At 30.1% G+C, this 11,795-nt stretch overlaps 1 protein-coding gene across 2 annotated transcripts; it reads right to left on the bottom strand.

Moving 5' to 3' along the window:
- Positions 1-2,161: 2,161 nt before the first annotated feature.
- LOC124843264 (uncharacterized) lies at positions 2,162-7,243 on the bottom strand. 2 transcript variants are annotated; one of them, XM_047319968.2, is made up of 5 exons: positions 7,099-7,243; positions 5,064-6,437; positions 4,010-4,084; positions 3,377-3,913; positions 2,162-2,548 (listed from the first exon to the last, which is right to left on the bottom strand). In XM_047319968.2, exons 2-5 carry the CDS (start codon positions 6,403-6,405, stop codon positions 2,337-2,339), a joined length of 2,166 nt encoding a protein of 721 aa, XP_047175924.1. In that variant the 5' UTR covers positions 6,406-6,437; positions 7,099-7,243; the 3' UTR covers positions 2,162-2,336. The 2 variants fall into 2 exon arrangements, with proteins under 2 accessions (XP_047175924.1, XP_087948587.1); XM_088092461.1 differs by having other exon boundaries at positions 5,064-6,377; positions 7,099-7,203.
- Positions 7,244-11,795: the final 4,552 nt, after the last annotated feature.

The raw sequence follows: 11,795 nt of genomic DNA, 5'->3' as shown, positions 1-11,795 counted from the left end.
GACACGCGCACACGTGTCAAAATCTGAGTGGTCCAGTTGGAAAAATTAAATGAAAATGGACCACTCAGATTTTGACACGTGTGCGCGTGTCTAAATGTTGTCAAAAATGGTTGTTCAAGTGTCATTTTCCCATAAAGATAGGTTTTGATGAGGAAGAGTTAAAAGAGTGAGAGTGAAATAATTAATAATGAAGGATAAGATTGAGATGATGGATAGAAACAAAGGTTGTTGGATGGTATTGATATAAAAATATAGCATGAATAAATACCAAATACAATGGTTAATTCGGCAGGAGGTATTTTATCGTTGTGGGATAAGGATGTTTTTGAGATAAAACAGTTTATTTTCTTGGTGATGGTTAATGTTTATCCACCAATTCCTTAATCTCTATTTTTTTAAGAGAAAGAAATAAAAAGAGCAAGAGTAATTATATTTATATTATAAACCAATCAATTATATGATGAGTATGTTTCTCTTACGAATAAACCTTATGCAAAATGTTCTAATATAAAATATAATTAATTATGTTTTTATTTCTAAACTATTAAATGTTTTTAGTTTTAATTCATCTTTCAAGTTCTACCTAGATCTTCGTTCATTTTGAAATTCATAAATTTAGTTCTCTATGACCGATCGTTAGTGTTTATTGACGTGACAATCTAATAATCATCATTTTGAATTATTAATGAATAGTCGATATTTGCAAGTTGAATACTTTTATCCACTCATAAATAAACAAATAATTAAATATCCATATATGTATTCATTACATCCGGTGTCTTTTATATAGATTCATTTAATATTCATCATAAATTAGTGATGAATATTCATATATATATAAATACTTTAGTGATTCTTAAATAGGAGTAAATTATATTTATCGAAAGTATATACTAAGATGTCAAAATTTGATGGATTAGGTTGATATTTTAACTTATTAATTTATTTTGGTGGATGTGAGTAGATTAGGTTTGGCTGATCTACTAGACTTTTTAAAAACAAAATTAAAAATTAAAATAACAATAGTTTAAAAGAATAAGCTATTTGTATTATAATATTATTTAAATATATGTAAGTACGTAATAATATTATAACAAAGGATTATAATTTATAAATTAAGTTTGAATTATTAGTTATAATATAATAATTTAATATTTAAAGATAATAATTATTTTAATTTATTTAATAAAATATATTAATTAATTAATTAAAAATTTTAAAAACAATATTTATATAACTAAATATACTTTATATATATATATATATATATATATATATATATATATAAAGAAATTTTATAAATATAAAAATAAAAAACACAAAAAATTAAAATTAAGATTTTTAACCTATTTTATTATGTCAGTCAACTCCACCCAGTTTTTCATAAGCCATTAATGAATCAAATTGATCCATTTATTACACATAATCAATTGATGGTAATTAGTAATTATTACAACCAAACTTGAGCACCAAGCTGAACATATGTAGTTTCTCTCAAGGACTGCAGCTAAGCAACCTTAATTCCCTTTTAGAATATAAATAAAATGACTTGATTTAATTTCTTTACTTCATTATGCTTCACAACAATTAGATACAATTATGTATTCTTGAAATAACTAGGGATTGGTTGAAATGACTATTTTTATATATATGAAGTGAAATAATGTAATTATTATTCATAAAATAGATACAATTCGAAATAAGGAATACATTAAATGAATTTGTTATCAATGAATATAAAGTTATAATAACTAGGACTATATTTCTAACACCAAACAAGAAAACAAAGGAGCATGAAAAAAAAATGCAATGTGTTATGTTTTATCAATTATAAACTAATAAGATGCAAAAGAAATATAAAACATTACAATAACATTATTGCAACATGTTTATATTTTCTTTATCAATTTTTATGAAGAACAAATCAAAACGACATAGATCAATCTGCATTTATCTTTTTCCATTGAGTGCTAAAATTCCAATTCCATCATGCTGTAAATTTTTTTAAGAAGTTACACTTCCATGTCAAAAATAATTTTATTTTCTTATTCAAATAAAACATTTTAAAAACTTCATAAATTATTTTAAAGTGTGCTTTACCAACTGTGCTTAAAAAGAAAAAATCGCAAATGTCAAGTGATAATTATGTAACTACGTATAATTGGCATCAATCTAAAATGTAAATATAATTAATAATCTCAACAGATGCTCGGACATGGCTATGATATTCATACATAAATAAATATAACCTTACTATACCTTTCCTACTCCAAAATCTGTTTTCTTTCTACTTACCACTGAGAAACTTTTGAGATAATAATGTATGACTAAGTTCACTACTCGCCAAGGGCACAAGGAATACATGGAGGGTCTTTGGATTGGTCGCAAGGGGTTATTCGCTCCAAACAATACTCATGAAAGGTGTGGCCACATGATAGGACAGCAACAGAAGGCGATGCAGGTGGAAGGGAAATAGGCCCTTCTGGTTCGTAGGAGAGATCCCTCTTGCACAAAAAGCACTTATAACCAATTGGTTCTGGCGTTTGATCTGAACCAGAAGAAAGCTAACACATTATTAGTACATTCTGCGAACATAATACTCAACAAAATCCATCTTTACAAAGGCAACAACTTTTGCTAATTCTTTCACTGTTAAATTGATATTCATAGATAAATGATGAGCTTTAAAAGGAGCCAGAAGCACTTCATATATTTGATAGACCAGATTTTAAAAGAAAGGCAGAGATTTTGCCCACGACAGCCTATCTACAATTGACGTTATATGCCAAATAAAGTATAATGGACTTTAAGTAAAGAATATCAGAAGTCAAGGAACGAGTATCAGGCCTCATGAATTAAGGTTTAATTTTTGTATGAATTTCAGTGATCTCTCAGTTTCTTTTGATCCGGGATTCTCAGTTGGCGAAATTGTTGGCTTCAATGCAATTATATATATATATATATATATATATATATATATATATATATATTCTTTTGATCCGGGATACTGTGTGTGTGTTTAGGCCACACCTTTATGAATATACTCAATTTAAACAACCCTACCGGCAAAGTGATTATCCTGGGATGCGTTTTAGGGAAAGGAATTACGATAAGAACAATTCGTGAAAAACAATTTTTTAATTGAGAACCTCACTGAAAATAAAATATAATAATCCTGCTCCCCTCATCAGAATAATGAACATATTTTCAATGCCTATTAAATGCACCAGTAAGGTAGATGCAAATGAACCTCAATATATGGTGAAGAAAACGCAAATAAATTAACTTCCTGAAATAAATTAACTTCCTTAAATCAAGGAGGACACAAGGAATTTGTTAAATACGCAGTAAGAAATAAAGAAGCTCCAAGTGATACCTTTAAATTTAATGTGATTGGAAGCAATTCTAGGAACAGCTGGTATAATTGAAGCCTTCAATCGCTTGTGAGCCAAAGCCTGAGCTAACAGTTGATGCTGATTAGATAGGTTTGTACGAGGTGATGTATAGGATGAGGGGTGGTGGAAAGATGAGACTCTCTTGTAATTAGGTGGGGGTAAAGGAGCTGCGTGCATTTTAGGAGGAATTGCCCGGGTTGTGTTTGGGGCTGGTAGAGCAGAATTAGTCCAAGTTGTTGGGAACAATGGAGGAACAACAGACTGAGTAGCTTGGGGCATGATAGATTGGGCTGGGTGGGCCAAGGGAGAAATTGCTCGGGATGTAATTGGGACTGATGGAGCCAATCTGGTCCTTGTTGGAATTGATGGATGTATGAACTGAGTTGGCATTGTCTTCCTGCGTTGATTCTGGACAGTGGATGACAGCGGTTGGGAAGCAGCTCTCTTTAGAGATGACATGATGGGTGACCTTGAAACTTGAGCAGTCATATTTCCACTTCCAGTTTGTATTCCTAGATCTGTAAAAGCTAGTTTATTGCTTCCATTGTATAAAAATAAAGAAATATCCAAATAGTGAGTGGATATAATTATATGTCGTTTAAGAAGGTAATCACCAGAAGTAGATTGTGGTTGAAGACGGGAGTTTGATTGATGAATAGAACCACCTGCCTGAGATTGGCCATGATAACCTACAAAATGAATCTTAATAAGTAAATAGCATTCGATCATTCACTCCATCTGCAATTTTCTAAAATCTACAGACATGCGATGTCTGTCTATATGCATCAAATGAAATGCTAACATTTGAAATAATCCTACATTACAATGATCAGGGCTCTTGTTATTGCTTGGTTATGCCACATTACATGGAAAGAAGGACCATGAGTAAACCAAGTAAAAAGGTTTGTATAAATCCATATGCTATTCCTTAAATGAGCAAGCAATACATTTAAATGAAGATCTTTCAACAAACATGAATAATACTAAATTAATAACTTGAAAATGTAGGTTGCAGAGTGTGTTTTAGGGATAGTTCAATTTGAGGTACTTCATAACTATCCATTTAAATTATTTCAAGCACAACAAAGAAACGAGTGGGCAAGAAACAGCAAGAGGTACCACCTGAGAAATTGGAGATGTGGTCCTTTCACAAGTTAACGATCCTGTTTATTTTACTTTTATTTATGTAAAAGATTTGGTCCTTTCACATGTTTAAAAAGACAACGCAGATATCAGTAGATACAGAAAACAACTCTAAATAAAAAAGATGAGTCTGGGTGAAGTGTTTAGTCACCGCAAATCGGTGGCAAATAATTTATCTAATTATCTCTGCTGAATAGATCAACAAGACAATAAAAGGAAGAATGTGGTCTACTGGAACATGAAAGATCAAGAGCCCAAAACTTCTATAAAAAAAGAGAAAGTAGCTTAAAAAATAACACTTTAAGAACGATACAAATCACCTGCTACATTTGAAATGGATTTTATGTGAACTAATAGAAAGCAAAGGAGCAAAAGACTAAATTCCATTATGTTTTAACAAAAACTGCTAAAGATGATCAAATATGTTTATGCTTATTAAGAATGATGTCAAATTTAAGGAGATTTCACTGAGGTATACCAAAGTTTATGAGCAGAAAATAAGGAATGAAGCAGTAAAACACATACTTGTAAGATCCTGCCCTCTGGTGCTTCTAGGGGCCATGGCTAACGAAGGAGTAGAGAAAACCTGTGACGTAAACTTATCATTATTTTTATGTAACAGCTCAGCGGGTAAGTTATCAGTTATCATTTTGCTTGAAGAGGGAAGTAGCTGCCCATTCACATTGTTCTGTCCACTTTCAAAAGGCACAGTTTGACTGGCAACAACTGGCAATGAATTTAGATCCATGCATCTTTCAGGGCCAACATTGCGACCTATGTCTGTAAATTCCATACTTATGTCTTTCACACCTCCAAGACCTAAATTCCTACTGACCTGTCCTAAATAATGGTTTTGATCATCGGAGGCTGGCCTTTGAAAAGCGTATGAAGGTCCAAGACATAAACCAGGTCTAGAATCAAAAAGAGCTTCATGATTGATTGCAGGAGCTAAATCAGATATGATTTCTCTTTCATTATGAAAACCCGAAAAAGCAACATTTGTGTCTAAACCAGAATTTAAGGAGTCTCTGCTACCCTGTTGATTGTGATAAGTACTGATTGGAGGAAGAAATGCACTCTCAGGATGACAGGTCGAATTGAATTTTGGCATCTCAGCTCCTGATGTGAACTCATTGATATTACTTCCAGAACTAATGGTCCTAAATTTTTCATCATGTTTTCCAATTGCAAGCAATGGTTCTGCACCACCTTGATTTGGATTACAGAGTGTCATTCCCAGATTCATATCTAGTGAAGGTTGATCAATATTACCACTCATTGTTCTTCCCCTAGGATTAAACATTTGTGGCCTGGTGTTTAACCCATAACCTGGGGTCACATACATCCCACCACCATCAGGCTTCTCAAAGTTATTTAGATTGAAGACAGCATTCCTCACATTAGCAGGGATTGTTAGATTGTTGTGCCTATCATACTGATATGGCCACCCTATGTATCCTTCTGGACATGGATAACAAGAATTTGGTCTGCATGGAAGAAAATTATGTTCTTCTGCCCTGTGTGAGTAATTATGGTCCATCTGGAAATTCTGATAACTTCTGAACTGAGAGGAATCGTGTTCTTCTGTGCTGTGTGAGTAATTATGGTCCCTCTGAAAATTCTGACAACTTCTAAACTGAGAGGAATCATTCATTGAAGTTCCTCCAGCTGGTTCATTGCTAATAAACTGAGATGTTTCATTCAAATTCCAGTGGGCAAAAGGAGATGGTGAACCCACCGGCAGAAGGGCGGTTGTATCATTAGGACTCCTAGCACGATTAGCAGACTCAGTGTTCATTAAACTGAATCTGAGTTCTTCACTGAGTTCTTCACTGAGTTCTGTCATGGAGGCAGAAGAAAAGGGCATTTTATTCTTTCAATTGTCTAGTGAGGATAGTTCTGTCACGATAAAAGTGAGATAGAGAACAAGTAAATCCAGTTAATTAAAACTCATTCAACTTGAGGATAATCATACAATAGATGGTAGTGATTCTACAAAGCAAGCTAAGTTATTGACAGGATGAGGAAAGACAAATCTCGGATTCCTTTGAGCATGGACAAATATATTGAAATTAGCACAGCATACACAAGGAAACTGTCATTTCATGCACTCCCCAATATTGAAATAAACAAAGAGCAAAAGGCAAGCAGAGATACTAAACACTACAAAGAACTTGAAAGATGTAAACTTGAGCTAGAAAATATCAGTGGAAGAAAAATCTGCTGATATCGGGTAGGTGTAGTTTTCCTTCCCCCAATCAATTTATATAAACTCGTACCTCCCTAATTCAAAATCACTAATTGATTAATAATGAGCATGATGAAAAAGGTTAATCTAAGTGAGAAAATAACGATTCGGCTAAAGCGGATAACATAGAACTCCGAAAATGATAAAATTGCAAATCTAGAAGAAAAATATTAAAAAAAAAGGAGAAAAAAAAGGTGAAATGGAAGTGGTGAAGGATTGAAAAGAGAAAGATGAGAAGAATCCGAAAGACGAAGAAGAGAATGATAGAATGTTAGGGTTAGGGTTAGGGTTAGGGTTGGGAAAAAGACATACCAGTTGGGTTGGGTGTGGGGTGCTGGAATTGCGGTGAAGGTGGTAAGGTCGGATGAGACAGAGAGAAGAGAAATTGGGGGGTTTTGGCGCCCTAGTGAGGTAGACATTTTAAAGGGTTCGGTGTGGGGTCTACCAGTATCTGCACACGTGTTTCTTCCTCTCTCTCTCTCTCTACTTCACAATTCATATACTTCTTCCTCCATTGTCTCACCAAAACTATTATTACTAATATTAGCACTGCCATCTTTGTACTACAATACAACAAATTTAACATAGGTAAAAGAAATACTATAATAACATTTATTCGTTTTATTATTTAATATACCAATCAAATTAACATTGTCGTCATAATATACTTTTTTTTTAAAACATAAAAATACACTTGAAGCTGTTTTTACCTTTTTAATTTACTAAATTTATTTTTTCATTATATATTCATTTTTTTAATTACTTAAATCAAATTCTTATTAAAAAACTTGGGACTTAGAAGTTAATAAATGTATATCAAATTTTTTTAATCAATAATATTTAATTTTTCATCTATATACCTTTACATGTTAAAATATAAGATTTGTACAAAAATAAATGTTTACTAGGCGTGTTCTATAATCTTTAAGGAAAAAGAATATAATCTTTCAGTTTTATTTAAAAGAAAAAACTTAAAACAATTCCACTCCATTTTAATTAATTTTGGAGTTTTAAAGCATAGATTCTGACTTCAACAATTATAAAAATAAATTAATTTAAAATCAATTATCATTATTACTATTTTTTTTCAATTATGCACAACTCTTTATTTGACTACTATAAATAACTTGAATTTAATAATTTTTTAAAAACTAAAAACAAAATTATGATTAAATACTAACCAAATCTATTGTAACAATAATATTATTTTTAAGACATATACACTATTATAATATTACAACATTAAGAAAATCAAAATTTTAGAGATTTTTAAAATTCAAAGCACACACAAACTTTAAAATAAAGAACTTAAAATTAACTGAAACGTTTCAAAGTAATATTATTTATTACCAAGAATAAACGTATCTCTAAAATAAAATAAACAAAAGGTATTCTAAAGTGGTCCATTTAAAAAAAAAAGGTAAAAAAAATGTGAGATGGTTTATTTGTTCAGTTTCTCAAATATTTAATTCTTTAACTAATTATCTTTAAGTTGATTATGTAATTTATTTGAATCAAATTCACCTCGTTTTATGTCAACTTACTTAATATAATTTAGGATTTAAAATTATATTATTTAACTTCATCTAATATTCAATTATTAATTTTTTTTATTAAACTTTGTAATATATATATATATACATATACATATACATATACATATATATATATATATATATATATATATATATATATATATATATATATATATATATTAATTGAAATATATGGCTAATCATTTATGGTCATAAATAATCATTAAGAATCTAATAAGTTTCTAAATATGGGATGATGATGATGAGAGAAATGTAAATATAATTAATTAACACTGATGAACTTGAAGAAGACTCCAAGCAATACTTAATACATATACCCAAATGAAACTGAAGATAATTTAGAAGAAGGTGTTCTATCTTAGAGTATACAATCTCTTTATTTTTGGTGTAGACAGAACAGAACATTGATCATGTTGATGCAGAAGAAGGATTGAAAGGTGATTCCTTGCTGCAGATAGAGTTCATAGGTGCTGCTACAACAGTGGAAGGTGTTGGAGGAGATCGTTTAGTTTTTCCTGGACCCGGTTCGGGAGAATAACCCGGAGTTGGTGGTGGCGGTGGGTGTCGTCGTGGATGTCTGGGTGGCCTCAAATTCATCACTTTCACAGTTGACTCACCTGAAAATACCATGAACTAGTTGGATAACATGATAAACTTTTCTTACCATATTACATTATTTTCAGTTTAATTTCTCAGTTGTTATATATATGCAGCAATAGTATTGAATGATTAAGAAAGTAATACCCAGAGGTGCAGCTTGTGCAGGAGTAGAAGGAAACAGCAACAGCTGAAAAGCAAAGATAGAAAGTATGAGAACATGGAGACCATTCATCTTTCTTACCTTAAAAGTTGATGCTTCTTCACATTTTTCTGACATACCTTATATACACTCACCACACTCACAACATGACAATTCACACACATATTATATGGAAGCAGTTCATGGGTCCAACTCACATTACCAAAGATGCATTCCCATTTGCTACTTTGCATCAGAAGCAATTTTTAACCAAATTTGTTAATCATTTCAAAAATCTAACTATTTCCTACATTATATACTGGACAGGTGTAATCCTTAAAAAAATAATAATAGATGTGTTATAAAAAATATATATTTTGATATAAACAAATTTTTTAAATTCATTTTTGACGGTACTCTTTATTACTTTTTTTTCTCTTGCTTTCTTTTTTTATATAATTAATACTTTAACATATATAAATTTTTTATATTTATTTGATATTTTATTACTTTTTACTTTTTAAAAAAAATATATAAAAATTTATGTATTAAATGAATGTAATTATATTTCAAGTATTATTACTTTTTATATGATTTTTTATAATTATTTTATCTTTACAATATATTAAATGAAATGCTAATATATGTCACCGTACCGTTACTCTACAACAAAACCAAATAAAAAAATTACAATTATTCACTCACTTCCTTCTTTCTATTCTATAATATTATATAAAGGATTAGATGAAATCTAAAGAACAACTTAAAAGAATTGTTTCGTACAAGGTTGTTTGTTGGTCTGTCTGGCCTTCTTTAACGTGCATATAAAATTTGTCTAAAAGTGGTGACATATATATAGTATTTATTATGATGCAACAACGATGAGGTATTCAGTTATTTGTTTAGTGTATAATATGAATTGATACAAATATTTTCGTATTAAAGTTTGATTTCTTTATAAACCGTTATACGTATAGATAAAATATTTATCATTTTTGTCACGAGATTTTTATTACTTAATAAAACTTTCCTTTTTTAAATTATTTTTTGTTTATAAAATTTATATGTATTTGGGTCGAGATACACGCTTTCACAATTTAATATTATTTATTTGTATTTGGACACTTCTTAACGTCCTTCAATCCTTTGTCGTTCTCTCTTTGTCATCCAAAATCGTGGGTACCTACTAAAAATACTCAGACGCTTAAGTCAGTTTTTGTTACCGATCAGTTATAACATTTAGGTCTTAAATGGTCAATAAATACAATTACATATCTTCTTACTTTGCTTCCGTATTTATAGTTTTCGTATTGGGCCTTTGAACAGAGTTGACCCAATGTTGAGACCCAATCATGCTTAAACATGCTGGTTGAGCTTATATTAACTTTGTTAATATAATATATCTTTGACCGAACAGTTAATAGGATCGTATGAACCATTATATCGTTTTTGATCCGTTTGATATATCGGGTTGTGGTTATTTTGAGTTGTTGTTTATGTTATTGACCGAACTGTAAGATTGCACTGTTCGATATGTATAGCACAATATGTGACATTCAAATTAGACATTTTGACTTTCACACTCATAAGTAAAAAAATAATTATACTATGAATTTTAACTTTTGATATAGTGATAAATATTATCCAAAACATATAATTTATCCCATAATAAATATCAAATAAGACAAGTGAGGGTAGAATAAAAAAATTAAATCTAATTTTGTTATGCTTTTTTTTAATGATACACATGGAACAAATATTAATTAAGGTTGAAGATTATGTTTTGGTGTGGAAGATTAAAGATATAGCGTATTATTGAAAGGGTTGTGAATTATATTAAATATATGTCACATTCAAATTAAATTTAGAAAATATTTGAAGATGCCCCTCTCATATTGTGTGTATAGGAAAGGGTTGTAATGCATGTTATTAAAATGGCATCCCACGCATAAGCTTGGTGGTTTTTTTTGTTTTGGATTAGAAGAAGCAGGTAGTAAAGTAATAAATGACTATGCCACTATAAGTATATGCGATAAACAAACATGGCGTACCTCATCTATTAGGCAACCAAAACCTTTAACCATACTAAACAATGCAAATGTTCCTTAAACAAATCCTTTCTCGGCAATATACACTTGTGCCATATATAGTTAATCACCAAACACCAACATCGTTAGAACCACGTACAGACTTTTGCTTAGAATATATTGGACATATTTTTTCCTATACTAAAATTTGCATAAAAACTACATGGCTGATTTTATATATACCAATTTAAATTCTATTTGTAACATTTTCAAAATATATACTATTTTTTTTTATAAAATAAAGCTAAGAAGAGAGAAGAGGAAAGGAAGAACAAAAACAAAGGTAAATTCTCATTTTCTAGATATATATATTTTTAGAAAAAGTCTTATTTATAATTCAAAATATAATTCAAGAGTTACAAATAGTTAATACAAATAACTAAATTAATCATAAATAACAAATCAATAGACAATCATTTATCCATAATACAAATAGCTAAGCATCACTTTATTATGGTTTAGTTATGCATATGTTGAATACCATTTTCTAATGATTTAACCATACACCACCTTAAATGTTGAACAAAGTTAATTCTGGATCTTTCCATGAATGTCTTTTTGGAGCTCAACTTCATATTTATGGAGCATAGCGGCATCCTCTTTGATTTCTTGAGAAATGGTCACAAA

Source organism: Vigna umbellata, chromosome 6 (assembly GCF_029865625.1).
Source record: "Vigna umbellata cultivar VRB3 chromosome 6, Vumbellata_1.0, whole genome shotgun sequence".
NCBI classification, from domain to species: Eukaryota; Viridiplantae; Streptophyta; class Magnoliopsida; order Fabales; family Fabaceae; genus Vigna; species Vigna umbellata.
This window is presented reverse-complemented; position numbering and strand designations above follow the sequence as displayed.